The sequence below is a fragment of the Bolinopsis microptera genome, chromosome 8 (genome assembly GCF_026151205.1).
Source record: "Bolinopsis microptera isolate Bmic1 chromosome 8, MBARI_Bmic_1.0, whole genome shotgun sequence".
Lineage (NCBI taxonomy): Eukaryota > Metazoa > Ctenophora > Tentaculata > Lobata > Bolinopsidae > Bolinopsis > Bolinopsis microptera.
The window spans coordinates 14,028,255-14,045,846 of NC_087079.1; the positions used below are offsets into that span (position 1 = coordinate 14,028,255).

A 17,592-nucleotide genomic window follows, 5' to 3' on the forward strand; every position below is an offset into this window, starting at 1 on the left:
TATCTTAGTCGGGATACGACACGTTATAACGAATGTGATCACGTTCCCGAAGATAAACGTGATAGGACCGACTGTCACGTGGCCTTATTTATCCCTTATATGGCACGAGTAGCTGCAATTTATGAGCTCTTAATTGGGCTGCAATCCTTGACAGGCCTATAATTACCCAGTTTTAAATGAACGATGTCTCATTCTACAGAATCATTTACAATTGTAATAGATTAAAAAGAACTTATTACAATTCGTAAGCAGTGAATGAATGGGAAAAGCGAGCGACCGTTTTCATTCTCGTCTTCATTTTGCAGACGGTCAATCGAATTAATATCATTTCCTTTTGTTTGGGAAAGAGAGACACCGGCAGCGGTCCACTCTACCCATGATTACGGGTTTTAGTCAAATAAGTAAGTACTCATTTTATAATAATCCATAATTCTTAATGCTATAAACATCAACTACTCCCCCAGAACCGGAATGTGAGGCAGGTTATTACGGCAAGGAATATGTAAAGTGCGCGGATCAAGTGGAATGTATCTATGTCCAATATGTTTGTGACGGAGATCTAGATTGTGAAGATGGGTCAGATGAAGAAAATTGCCCAGGTTGAGTATTGATAAACTTACCTTTTATTTTACCCTAAAACCTATTAAAAATCTGAAATAACAACTTACAGCTATTATAGTCCAATATAATAGCTTCCGCCATTTCATAATACCAAACACAATGTGTTTGTATGATCAAACACAATCACAAAATGTCACCAAATCACGAAATTAAATTTAGACTTTCAAATCTTCTTTAGTATTAAATACAAAAACACGTTATTTTATTTACAACAACGTCAAGTTTGAGGCTTTTACTAATTCACGTCACTCGCCCAAAAATTTCACGTGACTTTGGTTTTTATGGTTTTGCAGCCGTACAAAACGGTTTTACATAAACCCTAATCCCAACCCTAACAGTAACCCTAACCAAAACCCCGAAGCTATCCATAACCCTAACTACAACCCTAACCCTAACCCGAGCCCTAAACAATCGAATTCATGTTTTACTAGCCTGTCACGTGACCAAAACGGTTTTTTGCCGATAACTCTTCAGGGAAGCATTTTTCGCTCCTACTAAATCGCTCGCCCAAATTGAAATAAATGAATGGCAGTGTACAGGATAAATTGAAAATGAAACTTACGTCTTGCAGTCTTTACTTACTAATACTGATGGTAATAGAAAACAGCGCTAGCAGTGATTTGCTTACATGATGACGGTCAAAGCAAGCGACCGCGCTGTTACAGGACAAGAACGGTCACTTTTTTATATCACATCTTTGACTCGTTTTATTATACTAATTTTATTGCGCAGCTTTATGTAACGCAGCTGATAACTTAAGTAGCATTATAATTTCAATAACTAACTTATATTATCAATATCTTTACAATTTTACAGCACAAAACTAACCAGGCGATGAGGCGACGGTCCATCCTACCCAATTTATCGGGTTTGGGTTAAATTTCATAATACAAAATACAATGTGAATAAAACGCAATCATATATCAAACTACGTTTGACCGACATAAAAGTCTTCATAATGAATATTATAACTATAAGTAAGTACTAATTTTATAATAATCCATAATTCTTAATTCTATAAACATCAACTATAACTCCCCCCAGTGGCAGTACCTGAATGTGAGGCAGGATATGTAAAGTGCGCGGATCAAGTGCAATGTATTTATGAAAGATATGTTTGTGACGGAATGGCAGATTGTGATGATATGTCAGACGAAGAAAATTGCAAAGGTTGAGTATTGATAAACTTTCTTTTTAAATTTGGGGGGGGGGGGGGGGGGGTCGTGTTCATTTTCAATTGAACTGACCCGTTTCAAGGTCCTGTAATATGGGCCAGGGCTCGGTTTAGATCGTACTTAGACCGTCCGTGCGTGGTGAAGAGCCACATCCTGCACGAGGTGACCCTGCAAGACCGGCATGTCATTGAAGAATCCGACTGTCTGAGTCAACTAAACACGGCGGATCTAGAGGAGCACACACCTCGAAAAAAAAGCCAGGTATATGAAGACATGCACCCGTGATTGTACGATTTCTGACAACACAGGGTTGTTTGTTAGGTCATTCGTAACCAAAATCGTTTAGGTGTACAATTTTTTTCGCTAGAGACAACCCTACAGGGCGAATTTTCTAAATTACCCGCAGTCGAATTTTCGTATTTCGGCTCCTGAAGGTCATAGAGACTTTAATTAATCTATAGATCTCCTAACGGAGTTTTCTTAGAGGGTGAGAGGTTCTTTAGTAAAACCGACTGATTAATTGACGCTCTAAAATGAACGGAAAGCTAGCATGGAGAGTGTACTCTAGTAGTAGTAGCAGGGAGTAGTTGAGTGTGCACTTCGATGTACACGATTTCAGACAACACAGGGTTTTCTTAGAGGGTGAGAGGTTCTTTAGTAAACCCGACTGATTAAATGAGGCTCTAAAATGAACGGAAAGCTGACATGGAGAGTGTACTCTAGTAGTAGTAGCAGGGAGTAGTTGAGTGTGCACTTCAATGTACACGATTTCTGACAACACAGGGTTGTTTGTTAGGTCATTCTAAACCAAAATCGTTTAGGTGTACAATTTGTTTCGCTAGAGACAATCCTACAGGGCAAATCTTCTAAATTACCCGCAGTTGCGTATACGGGATTTTCGCATTTCGGCTCCTGAAGGCCATAGAGAATTTAATTATAGCTTAAACTTACTGAAATGGCCACATTTATATACAACTTATTAATCAATGTATGGTCTAAAATTGTTTATTTCTGCAAAAAACTAATTTTAAGCTCAGGCGTGGGCACAAATTTCATCAAATTTGTATGTCAGCTTCTAATGCGGTCTTAGAGACTTAAAGTTTGGCTTAAAATGACTGCAATACTCATGTTTATATTGACACTATAAAGGTTATAAAGGCCCAAAATGCTTGCTTTTGGAAAAAATCCAGAAAAACTGATTTTCACTGGGGCGAGTGAAAAAAATCTACTCTAGAAGCTTATTGAAATCGAGTATGCAGTTTGGTGTCTACACATTAACTTTTCTAGAAACCAGGTCCTTTGTAAGGTCATTCTGGATCAGAATTGATAAGGTACGCAATTTCTATCAGTAGTTCCAACCCTAGGGGGGGGGGGGGGGGGGGATTTCTAAATTACCCTCAGGCGCAAATATATGACTTTTGTACCTCGGCTTCTGAACGTAGACACTTAAGGGGTCGTTCACATATTACGTAATCAGCTGAGGGGGTAGGTTCTGAATGATTACGCTAGTGTAATTTTGACACAATAGCTATGTGTAAAACTGATTACGGAGGGGGGGGGGGGGGGGGAGTAAAAATGTTCCAAAAAATTATTATGTAATATGTGAACGACCCTTTACTTGCAGCACAGCAAAATGTTCAGCATGAACACATTCAGATAATATTTATGGAGCAACAACACAACTCAGTTTCAGAAGCTCCTTCCAGCTATCTTATCATATCCCCAAATCTATACATCTAACCATCTCTCTGGTTACTTCACACCACTTCAATCCTCAAATTTATACATCTGACCATCTCTCTGGTTACTTCCACCTCGTTAAAGCCAAGGCTCGTCCGGGACCGCTTTTTTGGCCGGTACTGGGACTGGGAAAAAGTGCCGGGAGCGGGATTAAGACCAGGACCGGGATTAGGGATCGGGATTATGTTTATTAACTCGCTTAGTTTATTCAGAAAAAGTCAAAAATTATCTTTAAGAACAGCTTTTTTCGGTTACTTGGACAACAGCTTGATTCGGACCAGTCCAAATATTTAAAAAACTGTTATTTCAGCGGTTCAGTACAAGATTACCTACTCTATATTCAATCACCGCTGGGCAAGAAGTAGAGACCCTCAGTTTGTTTACATTAGAGGATCAAATGGAGAGACAGCTGAACATCCGTGTGATGCAGACTTCAATGTAATCAACCAAGATGTTGTGTGTGTTTTTGAGAGTGATATTGACATCGGGGATTACGAATGTGCATTTCTGAGGACTGGAGGAAGCGATGGACTTGATCTAAAAAAGGTAGTAGTTCAATAATTATTTGCAAATATAATAGCTGGGATTTGAGTTATCACTTGAGCAATCTTTTGCTCAAGGTGCACACTATATTTGCAAAATAATGACACAATGTCTTTCTCGGCTTCAAGCTAAGCTTATTAGTGGTTTTTGCTAAATTTAACTGAAATCAACCAGGTGTCGGTGCAAATAGACGGTATAGAGACACACACAATTGTTCCTCAATGGCGTGCAAACTATATAGGTCTGGACGATGGTGAAACCAAAAAGTTCTGTAAATCTGGTAAGACTAAAACCCCTTTCGTACCCTCAAACGTATCTTATTTTTAGCATTTTTGATAAATTCATGTACATAATGATATTATCCTGATTTCCAATCCAACCTCATAAAGTAAAATCTACTTCTACTTTCTAGTTTCCTTCAATTCTGCTACCTCCACTCTAGCTCTATCTAACAATCTCTGAATGCTTCTTCCTGCTCTATCTAACACCCAATAATTGTTTTTATGTTTCCACTAGCAGTAGCAAATTCTAGCCTTATCCAGCAACCTCAGACTTACTCCTACTCTGTTCAGCTATCACCAGCACTTTTAAATTATAGCACTATTCAGCAAGCTCAGACTACTTTCTGCTCTATCCAGCTAACACTAGCAAACGGTACCCACAAATGTTAGCTTCTTCTATAGCTACTTCGGGTTACATCCATCCTTATTCAGTTGGTTGAGCACTCTCAAATTCTATTTGTTTTTACCTAATTCATGCTACCTCCAGGCTCCAGCTAGAATTTAAGGGTGCTTGTGCTATCTGGATATAGCATAAGGTAGTCTGAATTTGCTGGATAGGGCTAGAATTTGCAGGTGCTAGTGGTAGCTTAACAACAATTAGTGGGTGTTGGTGGAAGCTAGATAGAGCAGGAAGTAGCATTCAGAGGTTGCTAGAAATAGCAGTTTTCCTCTTCCTCAATGAGCTGAAAATTGTTGAATGCAGCTGAGGCAGCCGGAAAGAGCCAGAATAAATTGTTGCTGGTGATGCTATAAAAGGCAAGAGGTAGCTTAAGTTAAGTTTGCTAGAAAGATCAGAGGTTCATGGTGGGACTGGGGGCAGGGGGCTTTGCAGTAGTAGCTAAATAGTTGTAGCCGTGAAAAGAGCTGGAATTGGTGGTTTCTGCCCACTGGTGGTACCTGTATAGAGCAGGAGTTAGCATTCAGAAGTTGCTAGAAAAAAGCTAAAATTATAACGTGCTGGTGGTAGCTGTGTAGAATAGGCATGACATGAAAGGTAGCAGAATTATAGGTAGCTAGAAGTAGATTTTACTTCATGAGTTGGGATTGAAATTGATTAGCCATAATAATAAGACAGTACTGGAGAGAGCCCAACTTGTGGTAGCTATAACGAGATAGTTGTTCATGTATACATTTGAGGATTGAAGTAGTTTGAAGTAACCAGAGTAGAGAGATGGTTATTGGTTAGATGTATACATTTGGGGATAAGATAAGATATAAGCTGGAAGGAGCTTCTGAAACTGAATTGTGTTGCTCCATAAATATTATCTAAATGTGTTTATGTTGAACATTTTGCTGTGCTGCAAGTAAAGTGTCTGTAAGACTTTTTTAGCTCATGATACCAAAATTAAGTACATGTTTGATGTTACTATTTTAGGATGCACGAAAGTTAAAACATGTTTGAATGAATGAATATCTCCTAAACTAAGCACTATAAACCCTATGTTGCTTTATAGCTTGTAAGTAAATATGGCCTTTGCAGTTAGTTTAAGCTAAAAGAGAAGCCGCTACAACGTTCAGAAGCCGAGATACAAAAGTCATACATTTGCGCCTGAGGGTAATTTAGAAATTTCCCCGGCCCTAGCATATATAGGGTTGGAACTACTGATAGAAACGCGTTTGTCGATCCCTGATCCTAACAGATAATGGACTGTATAAATGAGATTATGTAACTGTAAGCTAACAAGATAACTATGAACTAAGAATTTCTATTTCAGGCTAGGTGATAACCGGAGTTGAAAATGATGTAGGTGCATGTTCATCGTAGTCGAACATTGTTCAATCGTACAACCGTCAAAAAATATGGGGAAAATGAAGTAAACTGTTCAAATTTTATATTTATGATTTTAAAATGTGCTTTTTTAAACTTTAAATTGCATGACAAAAATTGGCATCTAATATTCAACACTTTTGTGGCGGTATTGTAGTGACATTAATGCATATTGACTTCTTAAGTTATGTCTTATTGCTGTCTTAAGTTATGTCTTATAGTTACTGCTTATCGTATTGTTCTTATAACTAAAATATTTACTCATTCATCATTTATCGTGTTTAATTCTGTGTATACTGTTATTTATTGGAAAGATAAAATGGTGACATTATGCAACAGACAATTAGTTAGTTTGCTAATTATAAGATATGAAATAGAAAACTTAGCAAGGATCAACAAACAATTACAAATTAGTAAAGGCAAAGCGGGTTATTGAATCCTCGAGTCTGGTACGGCAATTTTAGAGCATTTGGAAATATTCCCTCAGTAAAGGAAGAATTTATGATTACGGCCAACGTTTTTGTGAATTTCGTATTTAAGCTTGCAAGATTTATTGGTTCAATTTTTGTGTCACGTGTCGCTTTGTTCTTGAATTTTGTTACTACTTTACTGATTTCAGAGGGCGTAACAGGTCTTAACTCAATACTGCTAGTACCTATATCCGTCCTACGTCCGTACTGTAACAATTCTTCAAAACCTGGCCTCCTGGATCGAAAGTTTGCCAAGCACTTATTTAGGACTTTATGTTGCTTGCAATGTTGGAAAAATACTAATTAAATTTAGCTGATAGATCGGAATGGCTGCTGAGTATGTTTCCACATTCATCCTTTAATTTAATACTAATAGGCCCAGAGTGCTTGGCATTTCTATTTTGGAGACTATTAATAAGTTGCCACTGCTTTTTGGAGTTGTCGCGGTACTCATCAAACAAGTTTTTGTAATACTTAGTTTTGGCCAAATTTATATGTTTGCTACAGAATTTACCAATTTTTTGCACGCAGAAATATTTGTCACGCTGCATGGGAACTTTTAACTTATCGTGGTACTGGTAGAGACGCTGTCTTAGTCTACGGGCACATGCATCTTCTGGCTTTTACTAATTCGCTCGCCCAAAAATTTCACGTGACTTTGGTTTTTATAGTTTTGCAGCCGTACAAAACGGTTTTACATAAACCCTAATCCCAACCCTAACCCTAACCATAACCCCGAAGCTATCCATAACCCTTACCACAACCCTAACCCTAACCCGGGCCCTAAACAATCGAATTCGTATTTTACTAGCCTGTCACGTGACCAATACGGTTTTTTGCCCATAACTCTCCAGGGAAGCATTTTAACCCTACGTCATGGGGGTGATTCGGAATCAGCGTCCAAAAATACATCGATCTAGACCACTTTCATGCCCAAAGGGCCTTTTCTGTTTTCACAAGAATTTTCTTAAAATTTGGGCGAGCGATTTAGTAGGAGCGGCATCTTCTAGCCACGGCCAGTAAGATCCAGGGTTTTGAGTCGTGCCGTTCATTTTTACGTCTAGGTCCAGGTTTCTTTCCAGGTTTCAGGGGGGGTCAATTGTCGGGGGATCAATTTTCGGGGGGTCAATTGTCGGGGGGTCAATTGTTGGGGGGTCAATTGTCGGGGGGTCAATTGTCGCACCCAATACTAATAGTATGGGAGGTGTAACTGTAACTGTAAGGGCAACGGTCGTCGGTCATGCTTGCCAGCACTGTGATTTACTGGGCCGCGCTCAGCCTGTCATTCCGCCAAATCTTTATTGTTTATTGTTCTTTATGTTAATGAACATAATAGCCTGGGGTCCTCAGGTAACACTGTGATATAATTCTAATATAATATACGCTGCTATAATAGTAATACTAATATAATATACGCTGGTCGCGGATGACCGATTTATTTAATATTGTATAGATACAAGAAAAACGCCACTTTTATTCGGACGTATGGAAAATTATTAGTGATTCTTTGAATTACAATTACATGGTAAATAATTATTAATAGGAGGCTAAATTGTGAAAATGAGGCCAAATTTGAGGGTTCGTACGATATTAGGAATTAAAACACATACATATGTACTGCATATATATACGATATATGTACATATCCAATATCGCTCCCACTATATTATATAATATCGCTCGCCCAAATTTTAAAAACATCTTGTGAAAGGCCCTGCTCTGAGGGTAAGTATAAAGGTCACGTAAAACCCAAGACACGTGATGATGCCGTGTTATACAATATGAACTAACTCTACTCACGTCCGAAAATGGCGTTTCTCTTGTATCAAATATGAAGCTACGATCTACATTTACCGATATAATGCTAAATGTGAGCAGAGATATGCAAGGTTTCAAATGAGTCTACATATGAGGCTCCGTAAGGTCATGCATATATGAGGCTCCATATAAAAACATTTAAAATTAAATCATAGATTGGAGGCTAAATGTAAGGTTAGTTATGAGGTTAGATGAAATTAAATGTGATGTTAAAAACGAGGCTACATTTGCCCAAAAATAAATGCAACTACTTTGATTTTCTTTTATTTTCATACCATTACCAGGATAAAAGCATACAGCTTATAAAAATTACATAAAAATCGAATTGACCTAATATACCTCAAAGATAGAATTTCAAAATGAAAAAGTACCAAAGTTATCAATAGAACTTTAAACATTTAATATAAAAGCTTTAAGTTATTGTTTTCTAATATAATACTAATAGTATATAACTTATAACTTATATATCATAAGTTGTTTTCTATTTGATTGTTTATAGTAGCAGATCTGATCTAGTAGAACTAAAAGAAAAAGTTAGCAGTCCACAAAGTGAATTATCTAAAGTTTAGTCCATGTCTCCATGACCTCTATAGTTGTTGTAACTAACTGAAATATTTTCAAGGTTTCTACGTTGCGCTCATAAATAAACGAGGTCTCCCATGGCCATTTCCAGTACCACTGCTTAGAACAACCCTTCTCGCAATTATCAATTGCATTAATTGAATTAAGACGCCCGGTCGACTTCAACCCTTCAATTTCAAATCTAAAGGCCGAGTTGTTGTAAAACAGAAGAGGTCGGTCACAATGTATGTGATGCAGATGCCTCGTTTCTGGCCTCATCTGGCGGTACCATTCCGACAAGTTGCCTTGCTGCTTGGTTACGGTTAGGTTGAAAATCGTTTCTCAATATTCTGACCTGCCAACCAGCAGGTACCACTACACGACCCGATATTCTTTCTCGTATTCCAAAGATAGCTAGAACAATCACAATCATCACCAGGAGGATTAGAAGCCCCATTAACGTTTCTGAAAAAGAAAACGGTTAAATTATAATTACATTTATCTTTAGAATTCAAGACGATCATAATCATATCCACGTGAAATTTTACATCTTTTATTTGGAGCTCGGATGGGATTATAACTCAATAAAACCCTAATTTTCATCATATTTAACGTGAAATAATTTGCTGAATTACAGCCTGTGTATGTTAGATCATTTAGATTAAAAATACATCGATACGAAATCCGCTTATTGATGTACTCTAGACTGATTTAAAGTTAACGCGAAAAACTTAATATGATTAACTAAATCATATTTAGTATAGATATATATTTAGAAGAAAGGACAGCAAGAAAGTTGCCTCAAAGTAAATTTCATCAGATCCGGTAGATTGAAATTTACTGATACTCAGATGTACTTCTCGGCACAGCACACGATCGAAACAATTCTCATTCTCTCTGGTTACAATTATTAACATTTACTCAACTTTAGTGTATAAATTTCCCCATTAAAAATACATATAAAAATAGCCCATTTTATCAAAGTGACTACTGTCCATTAAAGCAAACTGAAAAATTATTATTAAGGGAAATTGGAATAAGCTACAAAATTTTAATAGTGCCAGTGGGGACAAAGGGTTAATCCTCCATGTTAATGTTATACCCCATCGTTGCTTTGTCGCATTTTCAGGAAATACAACTGATAGTTCCGAGTCTGCATTCTGCAACACCATCGATTCAGGCAGACTCAACCACAGAAAAGGATTATTCTTAGTCATCTAACTCAATCTACTATCTACTGTAAATTGGACCGACCAGCAAAAGGTGTCTTCTAATTCTTTCAAAAACTTCGCCACCAATTATGCACCAGCCTTCGCCACTAGCTGTGTCCCTTCTATTCAGTAGTGAACAAACATTTTTGACCATAAAGTAATGTTTCAAGAGGAAAAAAAGGTATCCGCCAGTGTCGCCAATTTTATGATAATTAAAAGTATAGTAAACTCTAACAATTTGACTCACCACACTTAAACAAAATTGAAAAAAGAAAAACGAAAAAAAGATATAATCTGATCCATATACTTATAATTAATACGATTACGCGTACAGCTGCCACACAAACTAACGATAGTAAGAGGGTCAAGGGATTATTTATCCAAGACTTAAATGGATAATTTTTATCATGAAGGTTACATATCAGCAAATTCTCAAAATATACATCATACTGCTTTTCTTATTTACGTATTAAACCAACCAGCGCATTAAATCTACCATCAATTTGCTCAACTACATGATGCTTCCGAGAGAGGCGTTTAGAACCGCTGATATCACGAAATGAACAGGTCCATCAATTGTCTTTTGTTCCAAGCTTCACGTGTCACCTGAGTCTTACAGAGTTCAATAGTAGAACAATGAACAACGAACGAAAAAAAAATCTGGTCACCCGAAGTCAGGCAACATCGCTACCTCCAGTGCCTATAAAACAAAACCATTGGTTTCCCATCTACCAAAAAGAACCCGAGGAAGCATTTGATGGGCCGGGTCTAACATCCTCCATCTCCACACGTTCTACATTTTCTACTGGAGCTAAGTTTTCCTCCCCGTACACACTCCCAGAGAAATGATTCCGAGTACTGTTCCGCCCCGGACTACTCCCCGCATCTGGCGTATCCTGATTAATGTTCCTGTCTGGAGATCGCTGTGCCCGGATGGGGGGCCTTGTCCGCTGGCAGCAAATCAAAAAGCAGCTGCGCACGGAACGGCCGAATCGGTTGTTGCCGTTGAGAACAATGTAGAATGCAGTTAGGGTTGTTATCATTATGGGAACTACTATCCAGATCATAAATACCGTCCCTGAAAATACGTACGTCAAACTCAAAGGGTTGTTTTGGATTTAATTTGTAATTGTATTTATTTTATTCTCATTTGTTACACTTATAAATTCGTTTTTCTTTGCGACCAGCAATTCATGTATTTTATTGATATGCCTGGAAATGACGCGTTCACACGTTAGAGTTGCCCAACTTTGACATTGAAAGCAAAATGTTCTGAAACTCGACCATGCATGTCAATTAGTCAATAGTTTAACCACCCACTACTAAATTTACCGTCAGAAAACTGTCGAGGATATTCTGAACATTCTGCAGCAATGAGACATAATTTTGAAATTTGACTTATTTCACTTCAGGGACGGTATTTTGACAGATAACGTTTACTAAGCACCAAGAGAATGGTGCTTATATGAACATGCATATAATAATTATTTCTGTAATTTAACTGTCAGCCGTGCTTCAATTCACCTGTATTGATTTCAAAGCCGTGGTGAATCGTCCCATTACCTGAAAGTTATGAAGATAATACATGCGTTTGGACCTCACTTACAAAATGAATATCAGATATAGTATATACGGGGGGGGGGGGGGGGGGGGGGGGGGGTGGGTGAAGTCAAATTTCAATGGATTGTGATATAAGTAATATAAAATAACCTAGTTTAAAATAAGTTATTAGAAGGACTTACTGCAAACAGAGTCCGCGTCCAACTCTATGATCTTCTGGCCTCTGAGAGCAACAGGACCAATACATGTTACAGACTTTATATCCTTAACCATGTGCATGTTACTGAAAAATAGGATAATCTTAATATACGGGATATGTTTATTGCAGGCAGTATTATAAATATTACCTTTTAAATGCTATCCGGCCTAAGAAGCTTCTGACAAATCCGAATAATGGTCATATCCAACGGTTCTATATTAGAAATGGATCAAAATCATATAACCCAATACGTTTACATGCCTAAGTATATTTTACAGACATTTTATAAATTAATAATTATTAACTAGAAGTAGGAGTACAAAACCTACCCAAAGAGCCAGTTCCTAAAGGAACAGATGCTAGCTTCACAAACATAAGGGTTGTTCCCAAGCTTAATCTCTGTTAACGATTTGAGATGCTTTAGAGCGTCAGGGTCGATGTTACTGATATCATTATGCGATAAATCCCTGAAATAAAACTCAGAGTCAAGAAAAAGAGAGACAGAAAAGAATTATAAATTCCGTCGTAACTTACGGAATTTGATAGAATCCAAAAATCAAGCATTCGAATGGTTCATAAAGAAAGGTGACTAACGCCAAATATAATTGAAATGAAGAACGTAGGCCTTAATTTCTTTCCGATCTAAGGTAATATTTTCTAGAAGATATTGATCTTCACTTACAGTTTCATGAGAAGTCGTTGACTCTTGAACCTCTCCTCCCCTATCGTCTTAATCTTGTTGTTACTTAAGTTCCTGAGAATGTTTGATTTACTTCGATATCTTTTAAATGTTTACAACTTTTCCCATAAACTTCTCCATCATGATTATCAGATGACAAGTTGATAATGCATTGTCTTTTAATAATATCGATATTTGATAAAAACAAAAGAGGGTAAATCTTGGCAACTTGTCAAGCTGGATTGCAATCCCTCAATAGATTTAAATTAAGAGAGTTTAGTAACGTTAGTCACATATAATACACACAATGTGTTGGTATCGTATGTTATAAAATTATAAAATTATCATAAACTTATTCAATTGTAGCTCCCGCTGAACCTATTATAATATATATTATATCTATAATATATTATATAATATATAATATAAGGATAATTCTAGGTGTATAAATTTTGAATTATGAGGAAACTCAGTGTAAGATATTACGTAAAACACCCAGTAAGTTAGTTGTAGTGTTAAACACAACAATCGTGTAAGGCAATGTTAAATACTAAGCTGTTGGATAATTCAACCTGAGAGTACGTTAAGGCTGGAAATTTGCCGAATTGTTCAGCTTAATTGTAGTGTCTTTTGTCTCCAAATTTGCTGCATATAAAAAGTTTTGTGCAGGTGCGGAATAATCGCACTATTTACAAATTATTACCGCACGTACGTCCTACATGTTATGTTGCCTCTGTAGCCAAATTATGTAAACTTTAAATCAATATAATAAATTATGTAAAATAATATTCGACAAACTTACAATATGCTTGTGACATTGGTCCCTTCAGGAGGTTTGGTAAGACTTTTGTTGGAATAGTCCAGACAGTATCGATAATCACCAAGCAGTGTACCGCAGCTTAAATCATCATAACTGCTGACCTTTGTCTCTGCGAAACACGCATAAATTAATATAGATATGTATTAAGTTATTCGAATATATTAGATGGACTAAATAAAATTTAAATTCTAAAGATTGTTCGATCAGATTAGTTGACCGATCGATTAAAACTATTAGGTTAACTTAGGTATCCATATTGGGGTGAAACCATCACAAAGGAGATCACTGAATTTATATTGCACACAAGGTACACCACACGTTAATTATTACCTGTTTGGATGACTTGTAGAAAAAGAGGGAGAATAATGGTAGTAAGTAGTGTCGTCCTCACATTCTGCATGTTACGTAACCAGCATCATATACTTAACTTAAAATAGAAGTTTTATTATAGGGTATTTTAATTTATAATTATTAACTTAAATATCAACTCAATTAACTTAATGTTACGTATCCAGCATGATGAACTTAATATATAAAGATATTATACGTTTGTTGGAGCATGAACGTTTTCAACAATTGACAGCGATTCACAAATTCGAACGATTATTACAACAAGTTGATTGGCAAATTGATTTCAGAATGGTAGCATCAACACAAGTTTCTATAACCAAAATGATTCCTGCTCCCACTCATCATTTTCGTGCGTAACATCATGGTGATTCTTGAGACCGAGCGTGCTAATCACTCTACAGTTGAGTGTCTTCGAGATTTTTCTGACAGTTAAAATCTACCTGATTCGATGTATTTTCGAACGCTGATTCCAAATCACCCCACATGACATAGGGTTAAAACCTAAAATGCTCCTCTAGCGAGAAATCGGCGAAAAGCTGTCTCTATCACGTGATATTACCATATAATAAGGAAGTTGGACTACCTTAGGGTTAGGGTTTCAGCATATGCTTCAGTTAGGGACTGGGTTATGGTTAGGGTTGGGATCAGATTAGAGAGTTAGGGTTTCGAATAGTCATTCAGAGCCACCTAGAGGACGTGTTAAAAAAGTCACGTGACAGTCGAGTGATTAATCATCATCCTTTTAAGACGTTAGTGCCGATTTTACTTCTGAGGAATTCCCCAAACCAAACCAAGTTATCAAACGACAGTTTAAAATCAACTCGGTATAACCCACTGAAACGAGTCGGTCACAGTATATCACCTTACATATAAGGATAAATAAGCGTAAATATTGATAATCTCAAAATCTAATATTTGATCGCTAGACGAAACGATTACTAAGTTGACAAACTAACCAACGTACTACCTTGTTTTGGATATGAACCTCATATCCCCGATATTAATCAGAAAAATCGTCAAAGTAATTTCAAATATGTCAAGTCGAGACAATTCAAGGTTAATTATTAAAATCTTATTAATCAAGATATTTCACATGTACATTGTACGTGTGTGTTGGGTAACCTGGGTAAACTTGGCCGTCAAATGGATTGGGAGGGTTGTGAAGACAAAACGAGCAAAGAACTTCACGTTAAAGAGTTGACTGGTATTATTACAGTCAACAGTTTAGTCAAGTTGATGCTTATCAAAAACGTTGCACGCGAATCAGCGTTTCAATAGTCAAATAAAATTCATCGTACTCGTACGTTGATGTACTGGCTGCTGCTTCACTTAGCATGCTCGCATAAATACTTTTAAGGTCAAGATTGGTTATTATGAAGCCATTAAAGCAGGAATCAGCCAGAGAGAATTATACTGTTTCAAGGAGGAACGCACAAAATATACCATTAGCTGATTAGCTGATAAGCTAATTAAACTTAAAGCTGCATTATACGATATTATACTCTATGCAAATTGCAAATTCATCCTCATCCCTGGTCTCGCTAAATTGTTCAGGCGGTTTATTTATTAATTTTGCTCTGATATTAGATCAGGAGAGACGTATTATATATGAACAAACTGGCTTAAACGCCAATTTAGCCATAATATAAACAGTACATACAATGTCGCAATAATTGGTGACTCAGCTGCACCTTGATAATTGACATTAAAACCAGATAATCTAAGTCAATGTCCAGTAAACGACTGGGGCGGGGAATGACCAAATTCGGTCGGGACTGGAAGTGACCGGGCAAGGATTTCAGTTGGATAATTGAAATTGTATTCATGTAATCATGATGGTTAACACAATTTTCTATGTTTGAGGCACATTATGCAATGTATCCTTTAAAGTTCAGGTAACTGATCAGTTTTGAATTGAACGTAAATATGAATTGCAGTATCAAAGCAGTATATTTAAAATTTATTGGGCTGTAATCAAAATGTTATAAGTCAACTGTTTAACTTATAATTCCTAGCAAAAATTGTAAATTGGCGGGAAAAATACTTCCCCCGGCGTTGGGAATCCCGGTCGTTTACTTGACATGTCAGCGAATCAAAGGTAATAAAAAAGTAAGACAAATAAAAGGATTGCCTTCAAAACAACTTAGGACCGTTCAAACTATATAAGGAAAGGGAATATAACTGAATAGGGTTATATCCTTCAATAATCCCTTAAATCGAGAATCACGATATTGATAGTCTCTAATTTTATGTAAAATCTTATAAATATTCAAGAGTTTTTGCATATATTTGAATATTCATGGTCACGCCCGAACTGTTTAAAGTGATTTAAATTGTATTTATATTATGCAATGCTCGACAAGCTAATCTCATATAAATAGTAAGAAGCAGTATTACAACTCACCTGCTAATGTGCTTAAAACATTAATTTGTATTGAGTAACTTGGCTTTTTAACTTTATAAATTCATTGCTATTAAAAATGATTTAAATAACCATTATGGAGATGATAATGATTCTCCTGAACATGTTTGATCCTTAAATTATAAAAAACGTTAAAGCAAGTCCTTACTGAAAACAAAATAATCCTTTAACCACTACTAGAATGTTGATAAGTGATTTATATATTTATCTTTATTAAAACATTGTCATTTTTTATTTTGATTGGGGACCAGCTTTGCTTACTCGCCAATGTTTACTTCAAATATATGTTATTACAGATACAAAATTAATGTAAAAAGTAGCACAAAATACTTAATAACTCCAAATCTCTATATGACTGATTAATGATAAATGTGATTATAAATCAGGCAATATGTTAAAACTTTAAAAGATAAAATATAAGTTATTATGAACACTGTCATTGAGATGAATGCCAACTAGATGTGCAAGTTAGAAATTAACTGTGCTAAATAGGCTCTCGGGAATTGTTTAATCCTGTATGATCACTTAAAAAAGCAAAAAACTGAACGTTAAAACATGTTGCAAACACTCAAGCTAGCAACGCCAACTAAAACCAATTGATTCGCCACAAAATATATTTGACCCATATCATCCCTCGGCCTTAGTTTCAATCTTATCTCTGCAAAGGATTTTACCAGCCTTTATGAAAAACACTTTATCCTTCTCTTCTGCCGCTCTATCCTTCATTTCCTTGACTAAGTTTCTTTGAAACTGGCGTTTTTCAGGAGACCGATCTGGACAGATGAAAACAGTTTTAAACTTTTCTGTTATCCTCAGATTCTTTAGTGTTGGCAATTCAAGCTGATCAACAACAGTTGAGGTTGATACTTTTAATTTAACGGGCCGGGCGGTAACTGAATTGTCCTTAGATTTCCTGCCAATTCTGCACGCTTCAACGATCTTCGGTTTTTGTCCAATGTTTTGGAAAACCTCGCTAACTGTGTTAACAAGTTCGCTATCGCTCCCTTCGGACAGACCAAATACAACGACGTTGCGACTGCGGTCCTCTTCCTCAACAACACGTTTGACTACGCTTTTAAGCGTTTCCGAGCTGATGACCAGCTCAGTTGGCTGTAAATTGAGCTATACGTTTGAAATTCGGTTTTAACTGAGTCAAAAACAGATGTCTTAACGGTTTTCTTTAATGTTTCAAGTTGTTCAGTCTTACAGTTCGAAAGCTCTGCCTGAACACTGATCAATTGTTCCTGACTCTTTATGAGATTGCTCTGAATTAAAATTTACTCGTTCCGAAATTTCTTGACAATGGTCTATAAAAGTATCATTGATCTGAAACGAATCATTTAGATAACGGACTACATCAGGCCTGCAGTCAA

General features: G+C 36.6%; 3 protein-coding genes across 5 annotated transcripts in view; 2 read left to right on the forward strand and 1 right to left on the reverse strand.

Moving 5' to 3' along the window:
- LOC134820038 (low-density lipoprotein receptor 1-like) overlaps positions 1 to 6,386 on the forward strand; it is a 31,966-nt gene extending 25,580 nt beyond the window's left edge. The window contains exons 3-7 of one of the 2 annotated variants that reach the window (XM_063830221.1): positions 465 to 599; positions 1,666 to 1,791; positions 3,847 to 4,082; positions 4,254 to 4,359; positions 6,076 to 6,386. In XM_063830221.1, coding sequence (XP_063686291.1) covers positions 465 to 599; positions 1,666 to 1,791; positions 3,847 to 4,082; positions 4,254 to 4,359; positions 6,076 to 6,080 — 608 coding nt within the window. In that variant the 3' untranslated portion in view covers positions 6,081 to 6,386. The remainder of the gene's footprint in view (positions 1 to 464; positions 600 to 1,665; positions 1,792 to 3,846; positions 4,083 to 4,253; positions 4,360 to 6,075) is intronic. The other variant, XM_063830222.1, reaches the window with a different exon arrangement.
- Positions 6,387 to 8,572: 2,186 nt separating this feature from the next.
- LOC134819327 (eukaryotic translation initiation factor 2 subunit 2-like) overlaps positions 8,573 to 17,592 on the reverse strand; it is a 35,931-nt gene continuing 26,911 nt past the window's right edge. The window contains exons 2-8 of one of the 2 annotated variants that reach the window (XM_063829227.1): positions 13,777 to 13,873; positions 13,429 to 13,555; positions 12,630 to 12,701; positions 12,277 to 12,414; positions 11,931 to 12,031; positions 11,713 to 11,751; positions 8,573 to 9,442 (exon numbers count right to left, since the gene is read on the reverse strand). In XM_063829227.1, the coding sequence (XP_063685297.1) occupies positions 9,216 to 9,442; positions 11,713 to 11,751; positions 11,931 to 12,031; positions 12,277 to 12,414; positions 12,630 to 12,701; positions 13,429 to 13,555; positions 13,777 to 13,846 (774 nt within the window). In that variant the 5' untranslated portion in view covers positions 13,847 to 13,873 and the 3' untranslated portion in view covers positions 8,573 to 9,215. Of the gene's footprint in view, positions 9,443 to 9,834; positions 11,267 to 11,712; positions 11,752 to 11,930; positions 12,032 to 12,276; positions 12,415 to 12,629; positions 12,702 to 13,428; positions 13,556 to 13,776; positions 13,874 to 17,592 lie in introns of those variants that run through there. The other variant, XM_063829226.1, reaches the window with a different exon arrangement.
- Positions 9,594 to 17,592, forward strand: part of LOC134819325 (cyclin-dependent kinase 18-like) — an 80,848-nt gene continuing 72,849 nt past the window's right edge. The window contains exon 1 of the mRNA XM_063829222.1: positions 9,594 to 9,603. The gene's annotated coding sequence lies outside the window, so the exon portion shown is untranslated. The remainder of the gene's footprint in view (positions 9,604 to 17,592) is intronic.